Source organism: Mustelus asterias, chromosome 1, assembly GCF_964213995.1.
Source record: "Mustelus asterias chromosome 1, sMusAst1.hap1.1, whole genome shotgun sequence".
NCBI classification, from domain to species: Eukaryota; Metazoa; Chordata; class Chondrichthyes; order Carcharhiniformes; family Triakidae; genus Mustelus; species Mustelus asterias.
Window position 1 is genome coordinate 145,810,417 of NC_135801.1, and position 26,499 is coordinate 145,836,915.

Below are 26,499 nucleotides of genomic sequence, written 5' to 3' on the forward strand. Positions count from 1 at the left end.
TCCACACAGACAGTGACCCAAGACAGGAATCGAACCCAAGTCCCTGGAGCTGTGAGGCAGTAGTGCTAACCACTGTGCCACCCCAAGTCCAGAGATGTACAGGTTAAGTGGATTGGTCATGCTAAATTGCCCTTAGTGTAAGTTAGGGGGATTAGTGGAGTAAATACATGGAGTTGGGATGGGGTGGGCCTGGGTAAGGTGCTCTTTTGGGGAGTTGGTGTCAAATCGATGGGCTGAATAGCCTCCTTCTGCACTGTATAGATTCAGTGAAGTCGGTAATATTTGTCATGGAAAGGATATGAGGTCAATGATACACTGAATGCTAGGTTGGAAGGAGGGGAAGGGAAGGATTGCCATAATGTCACAAGTTATATGGTATTAACCTGGCAGTTTGCCACTGCTGTTTTTAAAAAAACCTTTAAGCAACTTTCACTTCCACATTAATCGCCTGTGAAATTTATCTTTAATAAAATTTGTGAACCCGACTTGGAAACAAAAAGCAAAACTTAAATTGCCTTGGCTACTTCTAATAGTGACCTGTGGTGGTGCAGTGGGTCAGTATTCGGAAACTTGTCCATTGATGGAAAATGTGGAGGGAGCTGGCGATAAAGTCAAGAAGTCCTCTCATGCTCTGCCAATGGGTTGTTTATCAGGAATTATACATACAGGGGCATTCTGGATGTTGTACTTTGCTCACTTGCTTGGTCTTTAGCTGAGAACGATGGCTCCAGGGCAGAGGTTCCCAAACCTAATTTATCAAGTTATTTTTAACCCCTTCCAGGCTGCCAGCTGCCCACCTACCCCAACCAGCATACAGGTTTAATAATTCAACCACTTTAGTGACCAAGTATCAAGCAAAATATACAATTTTTCATATACATATGCAATTTAAACAATGCCTTCTTTAGTATTTTTCCCCTTTAATGTGACGATTGAGGTTGATTGTTCCAGCTTGGGAGAAAATTTGTAGAATGATTGATGACAGTTTGAGTCGTAAGTTGTTTCCGACATAAAGGTGCTGACAATAGTTTGATTATATTACAGTGCGTGATACAAATCCATTTTAACAGAGGTGAGTTTTAGCAAAAGTTATCAAAACTCTGACAACCCGTCTAACATTTCATAAAACTATAGAAACATATAGTTCTATATGCTACAGCACAGAAGTTGGCCATTCAGCCCTTTGTGTTCAGGCCATCTCTCTGCTGGAGTAACTCTGCTCGTCGCACTCCTTTGTCCTTTATCATTGATCAGCAATTTATTTCTTTTCTGGTACTTCCCTTTGAAAACCACAACTGAATCTGCCTCCACCCCTCATTGCATTCCAGATCCCAACTGCTCACTGCTTAGAAAAGGTTTTCCTCATCTTTCCATTACCCCTTTTGCCAATCACCTTAAGTCGGTGTCTTCTTGTTCTCAAAGTCCTACTCTGTAGGAACAGAAGAAATAGAAGCTGGAGCAGGCCATTTGGCCCTTCGAGCCTGCTGCTCCATTGAATGGCTGATCTGATCATGGCTGCTCTGATCATGGCTTTAACTCCATTTTCCTGCCTGTCTCACTGTAACCTTGTACATCAAAAATCTGACTAGACCCCTCATGATTTTGAGCATTTCTATCAAATCCCCCCTCAACTTTCTCTTCTTTAAGAGGAACAAACACAGATCCTCCGATTCATCCTCATTTCCAATCCATCCTTCTTATTGAACTGCAGTCTCTCATTCCTAGATGAGTCATTCTCTTAAAACTTTTCTGAACCTTCTCTAATGCCTTTACATTCTTCCTAACTTTTCCCGAAATAGACACAATACTCCACTTGGAGCCAAACTAGTGTTTATAGAGATTCATCAGAAATTATTTGTTCTTGTATTCCTTACCTCCAGTTACAAAACCTAGGATCCCACTCAACCACTTTCTTAACCTGCCCTACCCCTTCTGCGGTAAGTGCACGTGTCCAGGCTTCTCTGTTCTTTCACCTCCTTTAGAATTGTACCCTCTCCTCATTCATCCTATCTGTAATAGGGCAAGGCACAACCACAACTTGGCAGGTGTAAATCAACAAAGTTGTTTATTAAGAACTAGACATAAACAGAACAGAACAATATCAGATCTTCACCCTCTGACTCCTGAGCTCACATAGTGGGGCAGCCCGCTTCTGGATCCCGCTCTCTGCCACGATTGATCCAGGTTTGCCACTCTGCTGTGATGGGCTCCCAGGCTACGTAACCTGTGTTTGCTTGCCCCTTAAAGGGGCCACGCTACCATACTATCAAAATGCAGCAATTCACAATTGTCTGGATTAAATTTCATCTACCATGTGTCCACCCATTCCACCAACAGGTCTGCCCTCTTGAAGTCTATCACTATCCTCCTCAGTGTTTACAATTACTCCAAGTTTTGTGTCATTGAAAACTTTGATATTTGCAGTTGTCATTTCCAGTTCCAGATTGTCTGGTTTTATTCCTCATGGATGTTTCTGAAGCAGTTGATACAAATAAGTGGTTCACCTGACCATGGCAGAGGGAAGTTAAGAGTGAACCATATTGACATGGGTTTGAAGTCACATGTCAGCGAGACACAGTAAGGACAGCAGATTTCCTTCCCTAAAGGACATTCATGACTTGGCTCAGAGGAATAGGTGGCCTAATCCGACTTCATAATTTGTATTGTAAAAGGGAAATAATGAATATGGTTCATTACAACCATTTATGAGAGCAGATAACAAGTTTGGTTTATTTAGGGATCTTCATGGGAGTTAAATGATTACATTCTCCAGAGGACTGGAGAATGGCAAATGTTGTTACTCTGTTTAAGAAAGGGAATAGAAATGACCCTGGTAAATATAGACCGGTTAGTCTTACTTCAGTGGTTGGTAAATTGATGGAAAAGGTCCTTAGGGATGGGATTTACGACAATTTAGAAAGATGCGGATTAATCCGGGATAGTCAGCACGGATTCGTGAAGGGCAAGTCGTGCCTCACAAATTTGATTGGATTTTTTGAGGAGGTAACTAAGTGTGTTGATGAAGGTAGGGCAGTTGATGTTATATACATGGATTTTAGTAAGGCGTTTGATAAGGTCCCCCATGGTCGGCCTATGATGAAAGTGAGGAGGTGTGGGATAGAGGGAAAGTTGGCCGATTGGATAGGTAACTGGCTGTCTGATCGAATGATGTGGAGATGCCGGCGTTGGACGGCGCAGAGTCGCTGAGCAGAAACTGATAGCCAAGTTCCGCACACACGAGGACGGCCTCAACCGGGATATTGGATTCATGGCACACTATTTGTAACCCCCCCAGAGTTTCACTGGCTGTCTTGTCTGGAGACAATACACATCTTTTTAGCCTGTCTTGATGCTCTCTCCACTCACATTGTTTTGTTTCTTAAAGACTTGATTCATTGTAAGTATTCGCATTCCAACCATTATTCATGTAAATTGAGTGTGTGTCTTTATATGCTCTGTTTGTGAACAGAATTCCCACTCACCTGAAGAAGGGGCTTGCAGCTCCGAAAGCTTGTGTGGCTTTTGCTACCAAATAAACCTGTTGGACTTTAACCTGGTGTTGTTAAACTTCTTACTGTGTCTGATCGAAGACAGAGGATGGTGGTGGATGGAAAATTTTCGGATTGGAGGCAGGTTGCTAGCGGAGTGCCACAGGGATCAGTGCTTGGTCCTCTGCTCTTTGTGATTTTTATTAATGACTTGGAGGAGGGGGCTGAAGGGTGGATCAGTAAATTTGCTGACGACACCAAGATTGGTGGAGTAGTGGATGAGGTGGAGGGCTGTTGTAGGCTGCAAAGAGACATAGATAGGATGCAAAGCTGGGCTGAAAAATGGCAAATGGAGTTTAACCCTGATAAATGTGAGGTGATTCATTTTGGTAGGACTAATTTAAATGTGGATTACAGGGTCAAAGGTAGGGTTCTGAAGACTGTGGAGGAACAGAGAGATCTTGGGGTCCATATCCACAGATCTCTAAAGGTTGCCACTCAAGTGGATAGAGCTGTGAAGAAGGCCTATAGTGTGTTAGCTTTTATTAACAGGGGGTTGGAGTTTAAGAGCCGTGGGGTTATGCTGCAACTGTACAGGACCTTGGTGAGACCACATTTGGAATATTGTGTGCAGTTCTGGTCACCTCACTATAAGAAGGATGTGGAAGCGCTGGAAAGAGTGCAGAGAAGATTTACCAGGATGCTGCCTGGTTTGGAGGGTAGGTCTTATGAGGAAAGGTTGAGGGAGCTAGGGCTGTTCTCTCTGGAGCGGAGGAGGCTGAGGGGAGACTTAATAGAGGTTTATAAAATGATGAAGGGGATAGATAGAGTGAACGTTCAAAGACTATTTCCTCGGGTGGATGGAGCTATTACAAGGGGGCATAACGATAGGGTTCGTGGTGGGAGATATAGGAAGGATGTCAGAGGTAGGTTCTTTACACAGAGAGTGGTTGGGGTGTGGAATGGACTGCCTGCAATGATAGTGGAGTCAGACACTTTAGGAACATTTAAGCGGTTATTGGATAGGCACATGGAGCACACCAGGATGATAGGGAGTGGGATAGCTTGATCTTGGTTTCAGATAAAGTTTGGCACATCGTGGGCCGCAGGGCCTGTTCTGTGCTGTACTGTTCTATGTTCTATTAAAAGGGACTAGGGAATCTTTGTAACTTACTAAAGGGACTTTTAGAGAGATTTGAAGCTATATAGTTGTATTAGAAAGATTAAGTAAAATTCCACACTCGGGATCAAGATACCACTCAGCTAAAATGCTGGTGTGGCAAAGATAAATTGTAGGAGTTAGCAGTTCATAATACAGAATCAAAGGCAAAATCAAAGATAGGGAAGACAGATAATTCTTGGGATAGCTCATACCCTGCCTCTTGAAAATCTGCAAGCAGAAGTATTTATATACCTGAAACAGACAATATTGGAATTTAAGCAATGTACTGCCGACGTGATTCTCAATGTATGAACGTTCCCATGATTTTTCAGTTGGGTAGTGTCCTGCTTCGGGGAGACACTTCCAACACGTTGGCAAATAAATGACTTTTCTTTACCCGAGGGCCACTGAGATTATTTTGGTCTTATAAACTGCTCCTCAACAGTATGTTCAAACCAAATGGGTTTTAATAGCAATACAATATTGATCAACGTTGGAGACAAGCTTTTTATTTATTCATGAAATTTAAATTCCACCAGTCCAAAGCAATAATAGGACGACAGATTATTACTTGAACCTTCGTTCCAGGTACGACTTCAGCCAGTAGCGGGCTTTTCCCGATTCTCGACTCCAGCGCTCCTTCATACTACACAAATGCTGCCCGATGTCAAAGGCATCTGGCATTCAGCCCTTTTATCCATGTTTGAACTAAGGCTTAAGGAGGTCAGGAGCTGATGGACCCTGGTGGAACCCAAACTGAGCATGAGAGAGGTGTTACTACTAACAAAGTGCTTCCTGATAGCACTATGACAACCCCTTCCTTCATTTGTGATGCCAGAATTAGAAGCAGCTTCAAGGAAACATACGTTACAGAGTATTTGGTCCAACCAGTCTATGCCAGTGTTTATGTTCCACTTTAGGCTCTTGCAATCTTTTTTCATCCAAATCTATCATAACCATTTGTTCTCTTTCCCTCCTATGTCCGTCTCGTTGCCTCTTAAATGTATCTCTACTATTCACGGCAACTGCACTTTCCACATTCTTACCACTGGCTTTTGGGAGGAAAAAATAAATCAAGACATTGAATCCTTAAAGGCTTTATTTCAGGTAGTTAATTAATTCTTATTTGATGGATTACAATTTTGCTCTTCTATTATGAACTCCTCTGAAAAATAGAGGCAGTATATATGACATAAACAGCTATTATCACAAGAAACAGGATGCTAAAACCGTGCATTACCTCCAGTTACCCACATCTGGTGGAAGAGATTCCTGTAACCCTCGATTCCCAGGGATTTACAAAAAAGGTGGAGAAGGCACGAGTTTCTGAAATCTGAGCATTAAACAGTGTCAATGTGCTTTCCACTTGATCTGACAATCTTGCAATTCCCCTGGATATGAAGATCTGTAACAGTAGTATGCTCAAGGTCTTATGATTCGTGCTTAGATTTTCCAGTAACCTTTCATGGTGAGAGTTGACATTACAAAAGATTTACGCTGATGGAATAATTAGCCAGAAAACCATAAATTTTATTTTTAAATCCTCATTTAGTACAGAAATAATTTCTAAAATATATATATCTATGTACACATACTACTTAATTTGTGACAAGGCAGAAATAATAAATTGGTTTAAAAGTCAACAAGAAGCAAAATTTAGACTCAATTTCTCATTACTTATGAAAAAAATATTTAAGAACTTAAGATCAGAATATAAAAATGGCAGTGCAGATTTTCACTGTTGCTTTTTCGAACGTTGATAGTGGGGGGAAAAATGGAATTCAGGCTTTCACATTTTGTAAAGCACAAAGTAAAAGACAAAAGGTTCGATATTCACAAATGGTAATGAAAGTTGGATAACTTATGTAAATCTGCATCTCTGTAAACATTAAAAACACATCATCCGCTCAGGTACTCACTGCAAGTCAATAAAACAATTCCATTTTTTATTGCTGTTCTGTGGGGGCAGGAAATAAAACTCTTCAATGCAGGTCCTTAAAATGGTGCCCGTGTTGTAGTGTAGAAAGTGATGAGTGGTGCTGGGATAGCAGGTCATCCCAACTTCGGGTTTTAACCCCTGTGATCAGATGGTCCTCATCTTAGTTGTGTGCAAATTGGAAGGATTCCAAATCTCTCAATGTACATGATGTGAAAGTCTAACATTAAACATGTTGCAATCTCCTTCCAAGATATCCTGAGAATATTTATTTTTCAAACAAAAACATCAATGCTTTGCCATCTCTAGAGTTGTTGTGAAATATAAAAAGTCTTAAGCAGTACATTGATGGTTTCAGCTTGCGTTTGCACCTGCTGTTTCATATGTCCTACTGCTGACACCTGGTACAGAGCGCGGGGCTTTCTTTCGGATGCTGCGACCTGAAGAAATGAGGTCAGCGTAGCCTTGTTGATGTGAAAATGCATAGCCTGATCGACGAATAGACTCATTCCGCTGGAAAGATTTGGGTCTACTCGGTTTGGGCTGAAGTTCAATCTCATATTTTTTGCGGTTCACTTGAATCTGTCATTTAAAAACAAAAAGAAAATTTGCTTAAAGCATAACCAAGACTAAGAGATTCAGGTCTGGCAAAACCAAGACATCATAAATCAAATATTTGCGGTGAAGTCAGTGTTGACCACTGCAAAAGCTCATTGGGCCAACTGTGGTATAAGCAGCAGAGACAGCAGTCCCACCCCAGCAGTGGAGTGGCAACAGGAGAGGATGATGTGGTCAACTATTTCAAAGGTTGTAATCACACAGTCATTTGTGAACCTGATTAGAGTCATTTTGATACTGTGAATCTATGGAATTTAGAAGAATGAGGGGGAGATCAAATTGAGGTATACAAGATGATAATGGGCATGGAACAGATGCTTCCTCTTGTGGGGCATTCTAGGATGAGAGGTCATAGTCTTAGGATAAGGGGTAGCAAATTTAAAACAGAATTGAGGAGAAACGACTTCTACCAAAGGGTTGTGAATCTGTGGAATTCGCTACCCCAAAGTGTGGTGGATGCTGGGACAGCGAGTAAATTTGAGTTGGACTGATTTTTAATTTGTAATGGGTTGAAGGGTTATGGGGAGAAGGCAGGAAAATGGGGATGAGGAGCACATCATCCATGATCAAATGGTGGAGCTAACTCGATGGGCTGAATGGCCTAATTCTGCTCCTATATCTTATGAACTTATGAACCGAGAAACCCCGAGGGAGAGTTTCAAAAATGGAGTTCTGAGCAAGATGGGAACAGATTTGTTACCTGCAACACATTCACGGGCTTCGAAAAGGCAAGAGGAAATGCAGTTTGGAGATTGGACAGTAGTGTTCAAGGATATTGGGGTCAAAAAGATGGTTTTTTGAAGAGGGATGTGATGATGGCAGGTTTATGAGAGGGGGACTATTGTTTACGATGTCAACTAACATGGGGACCTGGGAGGGAAGTTAGGTGATCAGCAATTTAGTAGGAATAGGATCAAGGGAGTAGGAGCTAGATCTCATGGACAAGATGAGCTCAGAAAGGGCATGAGCGGAGGTATTTTTAAAAGGTTTTCTGTTACTGGCCCATCTGAAAGTAGCCTATTAGAAAGAGTGGATAGCTCACATTATCAATATGCTCCACCAGCAGTTACTGTTCTGAGTCAGGAGTGCAAACGGTTTTTTGTTTTTTTTAAAAAAATTCATTTGTGGGACATGGGCGTCGCCGGCTGGCCAGCATTTATTGCCCATCCCTAGTTGCCCCCGAGAAGGTGGTGGTGAACTGCCTTCTTGAATTGCACAGTAAGTAGTCTCACAACACCAGATTAAAGTCCAACAGATTTATTTGGTAGCACAAGCTTTCGGAGTGTTGCCCCTACATCAGGTGAGTCTCACCTGATGAAGCTCGTGCTACCAAATAAACCTGTTTGACTTTAATCTGGTGTTGTGAGACTACTTACTGTGCCTACCCCAGTCCAAGGCCGGCAACTCCACATCATGACTTCTTGAATTGATGCAGTCCATGTTCTGTGGGTTGACCCACAATGCCATTACAGAGGGAATTCCAGGATTTTGACAAAGTGACTGTGAAGGAACGGCAATATATTTCCAAGTCAGGATGGTGAGTGGCTTGGAGGGGAACTTGCAGGTGGTGGCGTTCCCATTTATCTGCCGCCCTTGTCCTTCTAGATGGAAGTGGTCGTGGGTTTGGAAGGTGCTGTTTAAGGATCGTTGGTGAATTGCTGCAGTGCATCCTGTAGATAGTACACGCTGCTGCTACTGAGCGAAGTGGTGGAGAGATTGAATGTTTGTAGATGTGGCGCCAATCAAGTGGGCTGCTTTGTCAAGCTTCTCGAGTGTTGTTGGAGCTGCACCCATCCAGGCAAGTGGGGAGTGTTCCATCACACTCCTGACTTGTGCCTTGTAGATGGTTGTTAGGCTCTGGAGAGTCAGGAGGTGAGTTACTCGCTGCAGTATTCCTAGCCTCTGACCTGCTCTTGTAGCCACTGTGTTTACGTGGTGAGTTCAGTTGAGTTTCTGGTCAATGGTAACCCCAAGGATGTTGACAGCAGGGGATTCAGTAATGGCTACACCATTAAATGTTAAGGGACAGTGGTTAGAATGCCTCTTATTGGTGATGGTCATTGTCTGGCATTTGTGTGGCACGAATGTGATTTGCCACTTGTCAGCCCAAGCCTGGATATTGTCCAGGTCTCGTTGTATTTGAACATGGATTGCTTCAGCATCTGAGGAAATGGTGCTGAAAAGTGTGCAATCATCGGTGAACATCCCCACTTCTGACCTTATGGTGGAGGGAAGGTCATTGATGGAGCAGCTGAAGATTGTTGAGTCTAGGACACCACCCTGAGGGACTCCTGCAGAGACGTCCTGGAGTTGAGATGACTGACCCTCCACAACCATCTTCCTGTATACCAGGTTTGACTCCAACCAGCAGAGAGTTTCCCTATGGATCTGTTCTCATGATTAATAATTTTAGTCCCAATATCATTCTTGTGAATGTGCATTGAAACTTTTAGGGCCAGTACCTTCTTCTGGAAGCGTGGTGCCCAGAAGTAAAAACAGAAAATAGGAGCAGGATTAGGCCATTCAACCCTTCAAGCCTGATCCGCTATTCATTTTGATCATGACAGATCATCCAATTCAGTTTCTGTTTTCCCCCCAGTTGATCCCTTTAGCCCCATAAAAACAAACAATGTCTTGGCTCCAGCTGCTTTGTGTGTTAGAGAATTCCACAGGCTCACCACTCTCTGGGTGAAGAAATTTCTTCTCAACTCCATCCTAAATGGTTTACCCCCTATCCTTAGACTGTGACCTCTGGTTCTGGACTACCCAGGCATCAGGAGCATCCTATCTGTCCTCTCTAGTCTGGTTAGAATTTTTAAAATTTACATGAAGGCCAATATACTATTTGCTTTCTTCATTCCCTACTATACCTGCATGCTTACTTTCAGTGACTGGCGTACAAGGACACCCAGGTCTCACTGCACATTGCCCTCTCTCAATCCATAGCCAGATAATAATCTGTCTTTTCTATTGAAGTAGATAACCTCAAACTTAACCACATTATACTGCATCAGTGGGAGGATCACCTCCCACCCAGCTTTGTCTCATCTGCAGATTTGGAGATATTGCATTTAAGACCCTCATCTAAATCATTTATATACATTATGAGCTAGGGTCCTAGCACTCATCCCTGCCACTTGGAAAAAGACCTGTTTATTCCTACTCTATTTCCTGTCTGCCAACCAGTTTTCTGCCAATCTCAATTTCATGCGCTTTAATTCTACATGCTAATCTCTTATGTAGGACCTTGTAAAAAGCCTTCTGAAAGTGCAAGTAAAACACATCCATTGTTCCCCCCCCCCCCTCTCATCAACTCTACTAGTTATATCCTTGAAAAATTCCAGTAGATTTATCAAACATGATTTCTCTTCATAAATCCATGCTGACTGTCTAATTCTACCATTGTTTACTAAGTACTCTGATACAAAATCCTTGATAATGGACTCCAGAATTTTCCCCACTACCAGGATGACTGGTCTATAATTCTCCATTCTCTACCTCCCTTTTTAAATAGTGGGGTGACAGTATCCACCCATCAATCTGTAGGAACTGTTCCAGAATCTATAGTATCTTGGAAGATGACCACCAATGCATCCACTATTTCTAGGACCACTTCTTTAAGTAGAATGCAATACTCGAGATATGGTCTAACTAGAACTTTATAAAACTGTGACATGCCCCCTTTGTATTCCTGCTTGCTTAAGATAAAGCCAACATTGACTGTTCTATTGCAGTTAAATGATGGCACAATGCGTTCCTCTCAGTACCACTGACCAAAGATCAGAACAGTCAGTTGGCATTATCGATTGTGCCACTAAGTGCATGGGAGAATTCCTTTATCTTTTGCAACTACTCATGTCGGTAGCCTCTAGTTGAGCTCTCCGCAAATCATTTAAAGCAAAGATATGATCTCCTTTATATTCAGCCACTCCCTGTTCTGGTCTTGCTGAATTGCCACTTGACTAATCAACAGTGATAGATTCACTTCAAGTCAAAGCAACCCTTCCTGTATTTTTAAATGAAGGCCAACCAGGAAATTAAGACAGGTTTGAGAAAATCCTGAACAAACCCCACCCTGGAGAAAACTCCAGTTTTTATATTATGCTCACGGAGCTAGTGGTCTCTTTGGATTTTTATAATGTCTATCACACTGCGACAAAGAAAACAAACATTTAATCATACATTAACTTAAAAAATGTCTACTTCACAAGTGAATTTAAGCAGTTGCAAACACCTTTTCTGAAGAGAAATGGCATTAGAAAAATATTGAATATCCAAGAGTGTTATTTTCTGAAAATGGATTGAAAGTTTTTTTTTCCCCCGAAATTGAGTGACAATAAATCAGCAACAGTTTTGACGGCCAGCTTGGTACTTACTTTGTCAGTCTCTGATGGGTTGATTACCTGAGTCAGGAAACGGACTGCAAGAACAGGGAGGAGACTGACTGCCACAGTCAATATGATAGTCAGCCAAAGGTAGGGCTGTCGAAGAGCATTGGGAGCAGCACCTAAGTGAAGAATACAGTTTAAATTACTCCAGAGTTAAAGACCGAAGCTAAAGCAGAATTTAAAACGGCTTTTCTCAGGCTAATTACATCAAATTTCAATGAGCCCTTTGCTCTTGTGCAAGGAGTAAAAACCTTTGTACCACCAGATGTGGCACGTTGTCAGATATTATGGAAGGAGGAGGCATGCTGTCCAACGAGCCCACCTTCATCACATACAGTATACCATGGACGAGACTGTCAGTCTTCTTTCCTAAATTTTAAATATTCCATGATCCAGAATGACAATTTGGCATCAGCCTTAGTGGTGACTTAACACCTCTGGCTCAGGCCCAGCCCATCTGCTCTCTCTCGCAGAAGTAAAAAAAAAACCTCATGGCCTTATTTGAAGAGGAGAATTTTTCTTGGTTTCCTGGCTAATATTCATTCAACAATCAACACTTGTAAAACAAATTATCTGGCTGCTTATCTCATTAAAGTTTGTACGACCTTGTGGTCGTCTACTGACTTCCACATTTTCCTACAGTCAACAGTGACTTGACTTCAGAAGTGTTTTGGGACCATAATTATGAAAAGGTGCTATATAAATTCAAGTTCTTTTAAAAAAATCAACCATTAGAAACAGGAACAGCAGTCGGTTGTTCGGCCCCTCAAGCATGGGCCGCCATTCGATAGCATCATGGCTGGTCCAGCATTCCTCATGCCCAGTTGGATGGGTGACCGCCAGAAGGGGCAGGCAGTCAGTGCAGGAATCCCCTGTGGTCATCTCCCTCTCTAACAAGTGTACCATTTTGGATACTGTTGGGGGAGATGGGCTATCAGGGGATACCAGCAGCAGCAGCCAAAGCAGTGGCACCATGGCTGGCTCTGTTGTTAAGCAGGGAGGGACAAAGGGCACTAAGCAATAGTTATAGGGGACTCTATAGTTAGGGGTGCAGGTAGGCATTTCTGTGGACGTGAAAGAGACTCCAGGATGGCATGTTGCCTCCCTGGTGCCAGAGTCCAGAATGTCTCTGAATGGGCAGAAAGCATTCGGAAAGGAGAGGGTGAACAGCCAGAGGTCGTGGTACATATTGGTACTAACAACATAGGTAGGAGGAGTGATGAGGTCCTGCAGCAGCAGTTTAGGGAGTTAGGTAGAAAGTTGAAAAACAGGACCTCTAGGGTTGCAATCTCAGGATTACTCTCGGTGCCACGTGCTAGTGAGGCTAGGAATAGGAAGATAGTGCAACTCAACACGTGGCTAAACAGCTGGTGTAGGAGGGAGGGTTTCAGATATCTGGACCATTGGGGTCTCCTCTGGGGCAGATGGGACCTGTACAAGAAGGACGGGTTGCATCTAAACTGGAAGGGCATAAATATTCTGGCCGGGAGGTTTGCTAGTGTCACACGGGAGGATTTAAACTAGTTTGGCAGGGGGGTGGCACCCAAAGCAAAGGTGAATTAGTTGAAGGGGAACCAGTGAGTAGGGCCAGTAAGACTCAGAGAAACAGCAGGCAGGGTGGGATTGCTCATCAGAGAGGGTCTGGTGGACTGAAGTGCATTTATTACAATGCGAGAAGTGTAACAGGTAAGGCAGATGAACTTAGAGCTTGGATTAGTACTAGGAACTATGATGTTGTTACCATTACAGAGATTTGGTTAAGGGAAGGACAGGATTGGCAGCTTAACATCCCAGGATACAGATGTTTCAGGTGGGATAGAGGGGATGTAAAAGGGGTGGGGGAGTTGCACTACTGGTTAAGGAGAATATCACAGCTGTACTGCGGGAGGACACCTCGGAGGGCTCATACAGTGAAGCAATATGGGTAGAGCTCAGGAATAGGAAGGGTGTAGTCACAATGTTGGGGGTTTACTATAGGCCACCCAACTGCCAGCGGGAGACTGAGGAACAGATATGTAGGCAGATTTTGGCAGGGTGTAAAAGTAACAGGGTTGCTGTGGTGGGAGATTTTAACTTCCCTGATATTGACTGGGACTCAGGGCGTGGGGCGTGGATGGGGCAGAGTTTGTAAGGAGCATCCAGGAGGGCTTCTTGAAACAGTATGTCAATAGTCCAACTAGGGAAGGGGCCATACTGGACGTGGTATTGGGGAATGAGCCCAGCCAGGTGGTCGATGTTTCAGTACGGGAGCAGTTTGGGAATAGTGACCACAATTCAGTAAGCTTTAAGGTACTGATGGGTAAAGATAAGTGTAGTCCTCAAGTCAAGGTGCTAAATTAGGGGAAGGCGAATTACAACAATATTAGGCGGGAAATGTAGATTGGGGGCAGATGTTTGAGGGCAAATCAACATCTGGCATGTGGAAAGCTTTCAAGTGTAAGTTGATAGGGATTCAGGACCGGCACATTCCTGGAAGGATGAAGGACAAGTATGGCAAAGTTTTGGGAACCTTGGATAACGAGAGATATTGTGAGCCTAGTCAAAGAGAAAAAGGAAGCATTTGTCAAAGCTAGGAGGCTGGGAACACACGAAGCAAGTGTGGCAAACATGGAAAGTAGAAAGAAATTTACACAAGTAAGGAGGGCTAAAAGGGGTCACGAAAAAGCATTAGCCAGCAGGATTAAGGAAAATCCCAAGACTTTTTATACATATGTAAAGAGCAAGAGGGTAGCCAGGGAGAGGGTTGGCCCACTCAAGGACAAGGGAGGGAATCTATGCATGGAGCCAGAGGAAATGGGCGAGGTATTAAATGAGTACTTTGCGTCAGTATTCACCAAAGAGAAGGACTTGGTGGATGATGAGTCTGGGAAAGGGCGTGTAGATAGTTTGAGTCATGTCGAGATCAAAAAAGGTGGTGGTATTGGGGTTCTTGAGAAACATTAAGGTAGACAAGTCCCCAGGGCTTGATGGGATATACCCCAGAATACTGAGAGAGGCAAGGGAGGAAATTGCTGGGGCCTTGAGAGAAATCTTTTTATCCTCACTGGCTAAAGGGGAGGTCCCAGAGGATTGGAGAATAGCCAATGTTGTTCCTTTGTTTAAGGAGAGTAGCAAGAATAATCCAGGTAATTACAGGCCTGTGAGCCTTATATCAGTGGTGGAGAAATTATTGGAGAGGATTCTTCAAGACAGGATTTATTCCCACTTGGAAATAAGTGGACATATTAGTGAAAGGCAACATGGTTTTGCGAAGGGGAGGTTGTGTCTCATAAACTTGATCGAGTTTTTCGAGGAAGTGACAAAGATGATTGATGAGGGTAGGACAGTGGATGTTATCTCCATGGACTTCAGTAAGGCCTTTGACAAGGTCCCTCATGGCAGACTGGTGCAGAAGGTGAAGTCGCATGGGATCAGAGGTGAGCTGGCAAGGTGGATACAAAACTGGCTCGGTCAAAGAAATTTCCACTCCATCTGACGAAGGAGCAGCGCTCCGAAAGCTAATGGCATTTGCTACCAAATAATCCTGTTGGACTTTAACCTGATGTTGTTAAAACTCTTACTGTGTTTACCTCAGTCCAACGCCGGCATCTCCACATCGGTCAAAGAAGACAGAGGGTAGCAATGGAAGGGTGCGTTTTTGAATGGAGGGCTGTGACAAGTGGCGTTCCTCAGGGATCAGTGCTGGAACCTTTGCAGTTTGTAATATATATAATATATATATATATATATAAATGATTGAGGAAAATGTAACTGGTTTGATTCGTAAGTTTGCGGACAATATAAAGGTTGGTGGATTTGCAGATAGCGATGAGGACCATCAGAGGATCTAGCAGGATATCGATCAGTTGGAGGTTTGGATGGAGAGATAGCAGATGGAGTTTAATGCGGACAAATGTGAGGTAATGCATTTTGGAAGGTCTAATACAGATAGGAAATATACAGTAAATGGCAGAACCCAAAGAGTATTGTTAGGCAAAGGGACCTGGGTGTACAGATACACGGGTCACTGAAAGTGACAATGCAGGTGGAGAAAGTAGTCAAGAAGGCATATGGCATGCTTGCCTTCATCAGCCGGGGCATTGAGTTTAAAAATTGGCAAGTCATGTTGCAGCTTTATAGAATCTTAGTTAGGCCGCACTTGGAATATAGCGTTCAATTCTGGTCGCCACACTACCAGAAGGATGTGGAGGCTTTGGAGAGGGTACAGAAAAGATTTACCAGGATGGTGCCTGGTATGGAGGGCATTAACTATGAGGAGAGGTTGGAGAAACTTGGTTTGTTCTCACTGGAACAACGAGGTTGAGGAGCGGCCTGGTAGAAGTCTACAAGATTATGAGAGGCATGGACAGAGTGGATAGTCAGAAGCTTTTTCCCAGGGTGGAAGAGTCAATTACTAGGGGTATAGGTTTAAGGTGCAAGGGGCAAGGTTTAAAGGAGATGTACGAGGCAAATTTTTTTACACAGAGTAGTGGGTGCCTGGAATCCGTTGCCGGGGGAGGTAGTGGAAGCAGATACGGTAGTAACTTTTAAGGGGTGTCTTGACAAGTACATGAATGAGATGGGAATAGAGGGATATGGTCCCCGGAAGGGTAGGGGGGGTTTTCGTTCAGTCGGGCAGCATGGTCGGTGCAGGCTTGGAGGGCTGAAGGGCCTATTCTTGTGCTGTAATTTTCTGTGTTTTGTTCACTTTCCTTCCCTTTGATTCCCTTACTGATCAAAAAGCTATCTATTTCAGCCTTAAATATACACAATGACTGTGCACCCATAGCTTTTTGCGAGTTCAAAAGACTCTTGAATTGGCACGCCTTTATTCTGAGACTATGCCCTCTAGTCTTAGACGCTCCCATGAGGGGAACATCCTCTCAGCATTTACCCTGTCAAACCACTTGGAATGCTATATGTTTCAATGAGATCACCTCTCTCATTCTTCTAAATTCCAATGAGTAGAATCCTAACCTTTCTTAATCTTTACTTAAAAGACAATCCTTCCATGCCAGGGATCATCCTAATAAACCTTCTCTGAACTGCCTCCAATTAAATATGTTGCAGTTATACTTGGTCTTGGCCACCACACCTGGAGTAGTGTGCAGTTTTGGTCTCCCTACCTAAGGATATACTTGCCATTGAGGGAGCACAGCGAAGGTTCACAAGGCTGATATTGGGGTTGGTGGGACTGCCCTATGAGGATAGTTGGTTCGATTGGGCCTCTCTTCACTAGGGTTTGTAAGGTTGAGAATAGATCTAAAAGGGATGGACAGACTAGATGCAGGAGGGTGTTTTCCCTGGTTGGGGAATCTAGAACCAAAGGACACAGGCTCAGGAGACAAGGTAGATCACTTGGGACTGAGATGAGGAAACATTTCTTCACTTAAAGGGCAATGAACCTGTGGAATTCTCTACCATAAAAGACGGAGGCCAAGTCACTGAATATATTCAAGAAAGAGATCAATTTAAAAAAAAGATTTTAATGGCATCAAGGAGTACGGGGAGAAAGCAGGAATATAGCATTGAGATGGAGGATCAGTCATGATCATATTGAATGGTGGAGCAGGCTCGAAGAGCTAAATGGTCCACTCCTGCTTTGATGTTCCATGTAACATGGTCATTTCCCACGCTAATCACTCATTACTAATTTTAGCACAAATTGAAAAAATTGACGAAAAGTGCAAAGTATCACAATGAATCTCAGAAATCATTTAAAACTGAATCAATTTGCACTGTTCTTGATGTTAGTTTAGGAAAAGACTTTGCTGGATGAGAAGTGAAACAGCTGTGCTATAATTCAATGCAGCTCACTAACCCCCGTAGATATTGGTTTGTAAATATTGCTATTCAATTAATAAATTTAAATGATGTTTCTTTGAGCAGACAATCTCGTGTGAAGTGGCCTATGTTGCTCATAATTCAAATATTATTATTTTTAAGGCAGAGGTACATTAGGTTATTGGGGTTGATGGGAATGTAGAATTTGAAACACACCAAGATTAGCCATGATCTTATTGAATGGCAGAGCAGGATTGATGAGCCAAATGATATATAAATGGTAAGAGAGAGGCAAGAATGAACATTGGACCACTGGAAAATGAGGCTCGAGAAGTAGTAATGGGGGACAAATAAATGGCAGAGGAACTGAATGGGTATTTTGTATCAGTCTTCATGGTGGAAGACACCAGTAACATGCCAGAACTTCGAGAGTCAGGGGGCAGACATAAATGTAGTGGCCATCACCAAGGAGAAGGTGCAAGGGAAGCTGAAAGGTCTGAAGGTGGATAAATCACCCAGACTAGATGGACTACACACCCCAGGGTTCTGAAGGAGATAGCCGAGGAGATTGTGGAGGCATTGGTGTTGATTTTTCAGGAATCAGGGAATGTCCCAGAGGACTGGAAAAAGGCTAATGCAACACCCCTGTTTAAGAAGGGAGGGCGGCAGAAGATGGGAAATTATAGATCAGTTAGCCTGACCTCGTCAGCAAGATTGTGGGCAAGATCTTGGAGTCCATTATTAAGGATGAAATTGCGGAGTTCTTGGAAATGCATGGAAAAATAGGGCTGAGTCAGCACGACTTCGTCGAAGGGAGGTCATGTCTGATAAATCTGTTAGAATTCTTTGAGGTCACAAAGAAGTTAGAAAAGGAGTCAGTGGATGTGATGTATTTGGATTTCCAAAAAGCCTTCGACAAGGTGCATTACAGGAGGCTGCTAAATAAGCTAAGAGCCAACGGTGTTCGAGGCAAGGGTCTGGCATGGATAGAAGATTGGCTGACAGAGAGAAGGCAGAGTGTGAGGATAAGGGTGAGAATGGTAACCGATGATGAGTGGTGTTCCACAGGGGTCAGTGTTGGAACCATAACTTTACACTATATACATTAAATGATCTGGAAGATGGAACTGAGGGCATGGTTGCTAAATTTACAGATAATACAAAGATATGTAGAGGGCCAGGTAGCCTTGAGGAAGTGGGGAGGCTGCAGAATGACTTGGACAGGCTAGGAAAGTGGGCAAAGAAGTGGCAGATGGAATACAATTTGGGTAAGTGAGAGGTTATGCACTTTGGTCGGAAGAATAGAGGCATAGACTATTTTCTAAATGGGGAAAGGCTTTGAAAATCTGAAGCACAAAGGGACTTGGGAGTTTTGGTTCAGGACTCTCTTATGGTTAACATGCAGGTTCAGTTGGCAGTTAGGAAGGCAAATGCAATGTTAGCATTCATTTCTAGAGGGTTAGTCTACAAGAGCAGGGGTGTGCTGCTGAGACTGTATAAGGCTCTGGTTGGACTTCATTTGGAATATCGTGAGCAATTTTGGACCCCATACCCAAGGAAGGATGTGCCGGCCTTGGAGGAGGTCCAGAGGAGGTTCACAAGAATGATCCCAGGAATGAAGAGTTTGTCATATGAGGAGTGGTTGAGGAGTCTGGATCTATATTCGCTAGAGTATAGAAGGATGAGGGGGGATCTAATTGAAACTTACAGAATACTGAGAGGCCTAGATAAAGTGGATGTGGAGAGGATGTTTCCGCTAGTGGGGGAGACGAGAACTCGAGGGCACAAACACAGAGTGAAGGGACGCTCCTTTAAAACTGAGATGAGGAGGAATTTCTTCAGCCAGAGGTGAGTGAGTCTGTGGAACTCATTGCCACAGAGGGCTGTGGAGGCCAAGTCATTGAGTATCTTTAAGAGATAGATAGATAGATTCTTGATCAATAAGGGGATCAAGGGTTACTTGGAGAAGGTAGGAAAATCAGGGAGAGAATCATATCAGCCATGATTGAATGGCGGAGGAGACTCAATAGGCCGAATGGCCTAATTCTGCTCCTATATATCTTATAGTCTTACTTCTGCTCCTACTTCATATGTTCGAAAGAGTATAAATAACGCAAACTATTAGATCAAGTGGCCCATTTTCTGCACTGTAACATGACTGACCAGTAAAGGTAAAAACTGATGGAAATAGGATATGGATTCCGGCACTGTGAAGATCAAACGTGATTGCAAAATATAAAACGATACTTCCGAAGACTGAGAAGGCATTGACGAATGTCCAGTAGGAGGTGTCCAAAGCAATCTGCAAGAAATAAATAAAAATGTGAACAAACATTAAATATAAAAGCAAGAAAGGTTACATTGGTATCATGTTCTGCAAAATTAAAAATGTAGTGAATTCTCAGCTTTATGTTATATGATAAAGTCATTTGTACATTTTGTTTTGTGGATGTTATGATTGAAGACAATACAACACTGCAACGATGAAAATTTGACAGTACCCAAGCAGGTGCCTTGATTTAACATCTCATCCAAAAGACAGCACACCTCTGACTGTGCAGCACTCCCTCAGTTTTGCACCAGAGTGTCAGACTAGTATTTTGCCGAGGACCTGGAGTGCAATTTGAATCTGAAATTTGTGACTCATGGTTGTGAGTGCTACCAGGTGAGCCACAGATTACACTCGAGAGCAATTTACAAGAATAGTTTCAGGTATGAGGGGTTTCAGTTACCTGGAGAAGCTAGTGTTCTCTTTAGAGGAGAGAAGAGGTGTTCAAAATAATGAGTGGATCAGACAGAGTAGATAAAGAGAAATTGTTCTCATTGGCAGAAAGGTCAAGAAACAGAAGGCACCAATATCAGTTGAATGGCAAAATAACCAACGCATACTTGAAGCAATCTGGAATGCACTGCCCAAGAGTGTTGTGGAAGTAAATTTGGTCGTGACTTTCAAAAGGGAATTGGATAACTACCTGAAGCAAAAGCACTTGCAGGATTACGAGTAAGGGCAGGCGAGTGGGACTCGGCCAGTTGCTCCTGCAGAGAGCCAATAAAGACTCTACAAGATGAATGGCCTCCTTCTGTGCTGTAACCCAATGTAAGATTTTATTACCCATTAAAATGGAGTTGCTTAGCTCAGTTGGCTGAATGGCTGGTTTGTGATGCAGAGGAATGCCAACAGCCTGGGTTCAATTCCCATATCGGCTGAGGTTATTCATGAAGGACCCGCCATCTCAACCTTGCCCCTTGCCTGAGGCGATCCTCAGGTTAAATCACCACCTCTCCCAAAAGGGAGCACGTGGGTATCTGGGACTTGGGTGATTTTTTTTTTCATTTCATTACCCATGAGATGCCCAGGAATGCATACAATTCTAGCATTTGCAGTAACTTGCTTTTACATAAAAATTAGAGCTTACCAATTTAAGAGTAACAATGTAATAAGTTTTAATAATGCCAACCAAACTCTCCAAAACCAACAATTTGACATTTACAAATCTAGATTTTAATTTGTCCAGCATCTAAATAGTGTTGGAAATTGCTTTTTTAAAAATAAACACTGAACTTTGTTTTCTCCTTTTCAATCCCATTTCCCTTCCCTCTACTTCAAGTTTCAACAATCTCCCCATTATATTTTATGCCTTGGGTATAAAGGAAAGTATCCCTTGTACTTTCTGAACCACCTGTCCTGTTACCTTCTGGAATCTGTGGATGTGTACTCTAAAAACGCCTCTGTTCCACTACACTTCTCGGTATCCTTCATTTATTGTGTATTCCCATACCTAGATTGCCAAGCCCAAATGCATTACCTGAACTCTGTGGATGCCCTTGGAGTCTAATATACTCTGTTGATAAGAATAGCCAACTTGCTCACAGCAGTAAAGGGCAGCTTTGTACGTGAAATCTGAATGAATATGAGGCCCCTTCTTTGGAGGAAGAGAGAAATGGAGAAACCTCAAAACATCTACTTACCTGGAAATTGACAATTAGGATGAGAGAGGAGGCTGTCGTGACTGCAAATGACTGGTAATCCGTTGGTGCCTCCCCATCCTGACCCATTGTTTGAAGGAATGCTCCATAAGGTATGAAGAAAATGATCAAGGACACAATAATGCCATGAAACAAGCTGATAAAAAACTTCTTGAAGTTGAAGTAAGAATCTTTCTGCCCAGGTATATAAAGTGTTGGAAACCTAAGACTCAACTTGTCAGTGACATCCTGAGGAGAAGGGGAAAGAAATTGAAGAAAAATTGAGTAAACTGCCAAACATTACAAAAATTGAAAAACAAATGATTAGTACATAACAGATGTAGTCCAATTGAATCGTATTTAACATAGAGACTTCTATCTGTTTGGCTTGAAAGCTTGGAGTTTATTTTGTATTATGCTTTGCTCCACAGAATTGTCTACATCAGCAGCAGTTTAATAAATTTACATTTATGTTTTTTTGGGGATGTGGACATCGCTGACAGGGCCAACATTCATTGATCATCCCTGAGGACATTTACAAATCAACCCAGCAGCATGGGGCGGCACGGTAATACAGTGGCTAGCACTGCTGTTTCACAGCTCCAGGGACCTGGGTTAGATTCCTGGCTTGGGTCACTGTCTGTGTGGAGTTTGCACATTCTCCCCATGTCTATGTGGGTTTCCTCCAGGTGCTCCGGTTTCCTTTCACTGTCCAAAAATGCGTGGTTTGGTGGATTGGCCATGCTAAATTGCCTATATTGTCCCGGAATGTGTAGGTTAGAGGGATTAGCGGGGTATATGTGTGGGGTTATGGGGATAGGGCCTGGGGTGGGATTGTTGTTGGTGCAGACTCGTTGGGCCGAATGGCATCCTTCTGCACTGTGGGGTTTCTATTCTATAGCCCCATTGCTGTGAATCCAGAGTCACATGCAAGCCCAACCAGGTAAGGACGACAGATTTCCTTTCCTAAAGGACATTAGTCAATTAATGGGTTTTTATGATATTTGGCAATGGTTTCATGGTCACCATCAGACTTTGACTGAATTCAAATTTCACCATCTGCTGTGTTGGGAGTTGAACCCAGGTCCCCAGAGCATTACCCTGGGTCTCTGCATTACTAGTCCAGTGACTCTCTTGGTGGCCTGGGAGATAGTAAGGGAAGAGGTTTGGGAGATGGAGTGAGTAAGGGTGGCGGTTTGGGAGATGGACAGAGGGAGGGAGGCTTGGAGCTGGAGAGGAGGGAGGTTTGGAGCTGGAGAGGAGGGAGAGTGGAGGTTTGGGAGATGGAGGGAAGGAGGGAGGGAGTGAATGAGTGAGGCTGGAGGGAGTGAGGGAAGGAAGGTTCAGGGAGAAAAGCCAGGGGTATTGCAGCGAGGTCTGGGGATTGGGAATCCCCAGGGAGGAAGCCACTGGATACAATGCGGCGGCTTAAATTGCAACAGAGTCGCAACATTCTTTTTTCGAATGTGGAGCCTTGAAGGCGCCGCTCGTTCCGCTGGTTAAAGTGAAATCTTAAAGTGAAGTGGGTGCCCCCAGCTCCTTCGAATAAAGGTGGGGTGGTCTGGCTGGGTGGATTGGGGGATGATGAATGGAGAAGCCACGTGGATTAGGGCATTGTCCACATGGATTATGGGTGGTCAGGTTTGTAAGAGGGTGCAGGGAAAGCTGAGAATGATGGATAGAGAAATCATGCGGATTTTGGAGAGCTGGATGATGAGTGGAGAAACCATGTGATTAATAAGGGGGTTATGGGGAAAAGGCAGAAGAATGGGGATGAGAAAAATATCAGCCATGTTTGAATGGCGGAGCAGACTTGATGGGCCGAGTGGCCTAATTCTGCTCCTATGTCTTATCTTATCGACAATACCACTGCACCACTGCCTCCCACATAGCACCTTTAACATAAGGAATTTCCAAGAAACTTCACAGAGCATTATGAAACAGGTATGACACAGAGCTATATAAGGAGAATTCTAGCAGGTGACCAAACACTTGGTGGCGGCACGGTAGCACAGTGGTTAGCACTGCTGCTTCACAGCTCCAGGGCCCCAGGTTCGATTCCCGGCTCGGGTCACTGTCTGTGTGGAGTTTGCACATTCTCCTCGTGTCTGCGTGGGTTTCCTCCGGGTGCTCCGGTTTCCTCCCACCATCCAAAGATGTGCGGGTTAGGTTGATTGGCCAGGTTAAAAAATGCCCCTTAGAGTCCTGGGATGCGTAGATTAGAGGGATTAGCGGGTAAATATGTGGGGGTAGGGCCTGGGTGGGATTGTGGTTGGTGCAGACGCGATGGGCCGAATGGCCTCCTTCTGCACTGTAGGGTTTCTATGATTTCTATGATTGGTCAAAGAGGTCGGTTCTAAGGTGCATCTTAAAGTAGGAAAGTGAGGTCAAGAGACAGGGAGGGTAATTTCGGAGCTTGGGGCCTAGGCAACTAAAGGTGCAGCCACCAATGGAAATGTGATTAAAATTCAGGAGATCAGAATTAGAGGAACACAGATAACTCAGAGGGTTTGAGACAGTCAGTCATTACAGCATACGAATCAGTTCCATTCCCCTGCTCTATTCCATAACCTAGCAAATTTATTTAATTGAATTTCCTTCAAAATTATTGATCATTTCTGCTTCCACCAAAATTGTGGGCAACAAGTTCCAAGTCACCACCATTTCCTGCATCAAAAAATTCTTCCTATATCCCCTATGTCTCTTGCCCAAACTTTAAATTTTTGCACTTTAGTCCTTGCACCAACAGCAAATGGAAACACTTTTTCTTTGTCTACATACCGAAGCCTGTCATAATCTCGTACACCTCAAACTGCTCTCCCACCTCCTCTGTTCTAAGGAGAACTCAAGCTTCCCCAATCAAAGGATGTACTTGCCAGAGAGGGAATGCAACAGATATTCATTAGACAAAGTCCTGGGATGGTAGGATTGTCTTATGAGGAGAAACCAAGGAAACTGGGCTTGTATTCTCTACAGATTTTCGAAGAATGAGATGTGATCTCATTGAAAATTACAAAATTCTTAACAAGGCACGAGAGGGTGGATGCAGACAAGATGAGTGAGTTAAGAACCAGAGGATATAGTCTCAGAATAAGAGGCAGGCCACTCAAGACTGAATTGAGAGGATTTTTTTTCACTTGGGTGTTGAATCTTCAGAATTCTCTACCCCAGTGGGCTGTGGAAACTCAATCGTGGAGCATGTTCAAGACAGAAATGGATAGATTACTGGATACTAATATCAAACGATATGGAGTAGTGGGGAAAATGATGCAGAGGTAGATGATCAGCTATAATTGGTTTGAAGGTGAAGCAGACTTGATGGGCCTGTTTCTGCTCCATATTCCTATGACCAAACCTTTTAGCTGAAATCCATTATCATTGAAATCATCGAATCCCTACAATGCAGAACGAGGCCATTCGGCCCATTGAGTCTGCACTGGCCACAACCCCACTCAGGCCCTCTCCCCATCGCCGCATACATTTACCCTAGCTAGTTCCCCTGACACTAAGGGTCAATTTAGCATGGCCAATCCACCTAACACGCACATCTTTGGACTGTGGGAGCAAACCGGAGCACTTGGAGGAAACTCACGCAGACACAGGGAGAATGTGCAAACTCCACACAGAGTGACCCAAGCAGGGAATCAAACCTGGGTTCCTGACACTGAGGCAGCAGTGTTAACCACTGTGCCATTATGCTGCCCTATCCCTGGAGCCATTCTGGTTAGCTTCCTCTGCACCCTTTTAAGGACCATCACATCCTTCCTCAAGCATGGCCCAGAATACGACAATGTGACTCTAGTTTAGTTGTGGGGCTGGAGATTAGAGGTAGAGAGGAACAAGACTATGGATAGATTTGAAAACAAGGATGAGAACTTTCAAGTCAAGACACTGACTGGGAGCTTTTGTAGGTCAGCAAGCGCAGGGGTAACAGGAGAACGCGACTTACTGTGAGTTTAAGACATGGGCAGCAGAGTTTTGGATGACCTCAAGTTTATGGAGAAGAGTGTGTGGGAGACCAAGCTGGAGTGCGTTGGAAAGAGGTAACAAATACATGCATAAAGGCTTCAGCAGCATAGGAGCCAAGGGAGACGAGGGCAAAGTTACAAAGACGGAAGTAAGTAGTGTTCGTTATGGCACAAATATGAGGTCAGAAGTTCATCTTGGTTTCAAGGGAGAGGGATGGAGTCAGTGGCTAAGGAATGAAGTTTGGAGAAGGGAATAAAGACAATGGCTTCAGTCTTCCAAATATTAATTGGAGAAATTTTGGGTCATAACAGTATTGGATGTTGGATAAACAGTCTAATAATATAACAACAGTGCAGGAGGCAAGAGCAGTGATGGTGAGGTCAAGCTGGGTGTCATCAGCACACATATAAATACATCCATGGTATATTGGCATTGAATGCAAGAATGGAATATACCTGATCAAGCACCCCAACAACCAATACTGGAAGACTGCTGTACAGAACGTTGTAAAGTGTAATAAACCAATTCTCGTATGCAGTCTGTGAACAAGGAGAAACAAAAATATTAGATTTCTTCAACTCTTCAAATCATAATTTGTTCCTGATACATTGTACTGCACATTTTTCAGTGTAAAAACAAACTTAATTAGATCACAAAAATGGGCGCTACTCACAACAGTAAACTTTGAACAAAAAATGAAGCGATAACAAGGATAAACAAGAATAGTAATGCTATCAAACATGACTTTAAAAGAGACTGACGGCCCTTTTCACCATGTTCTTTGAACTATTAACAGTCAAATCATCGCTGGCATATGTATTTCTGTCAGGACAGGTATAATCTGTCGAATAAACCGCAGCACTAAGTTAGGATCAACAGCACCATTTGTTCTGGCATGGTAGCATTCATTGACAACTACAATGATACATGTGGCTTAAGCACAATTCTGGGGACAGTCACCCGAAGCAGCATGGTGATGGTGGAATTAGCAAATGCAGACAGATCATGACAGAGTACCGTGCCGATTTGATGTAAGCAACGCCATTTTGGAGCTCAAAAGCTGCAGCCAATACCCTCTGTCAATCTTGTAAAGATGAACGCAGATCCCTTTAGCCCCAAGAACTATATCTAATTTCTTCTTGAAATCAGACAATGTTTTGGCCTCAACTACTCTGTGGTAGTGAATTCCACAGATTCACCACCACCTGG

The 26,499-nt window shown here is 43.4% G+C and overlaps 1 protein-coding gene across 2 annotated transcripts in view; it reads right to left on the reverse strand.

The window, feature by feature from the left end:
* Nucleotides 1-5,733: 5,733 nt before the first annotated feature.
* Nucleotides 5,734-26,499, reverse strand: part of atp8b1 (ATPase phospholipid transporting 8B1) — a 154,081-nt gene continuing 133,315 nt past the window's right edge. For both annotated transcript variants that reach the window (XM_078219950.1, XM_078219959.1), the window contains exons 24-28: nt 25,746-25,829; nt 21,325-21,570; nt 19,519-19,657; nt 11,581-11,711; nt 5,734-7,168 (exon numbers count right to left, since the gene is read on the reverse strand). In XM_078219950.1, coding sequence (XP_078076076.1) covers nt 6,941-7,168; nt 11,581-11,711; nt 19,519-19,657; nt 21,325-21,570; nt 25,746-25,829 — 828 coding nt within the window. In that variant the 3' untranslated portion in view covers nt 5,734-6,940. The remainder of the gene's footprint in view (nt 7,169-11,580; nt 11,712-19,518; nt 19,658-21,324; nt 21,571-25,745; nt 25,830-26,499) is intronic.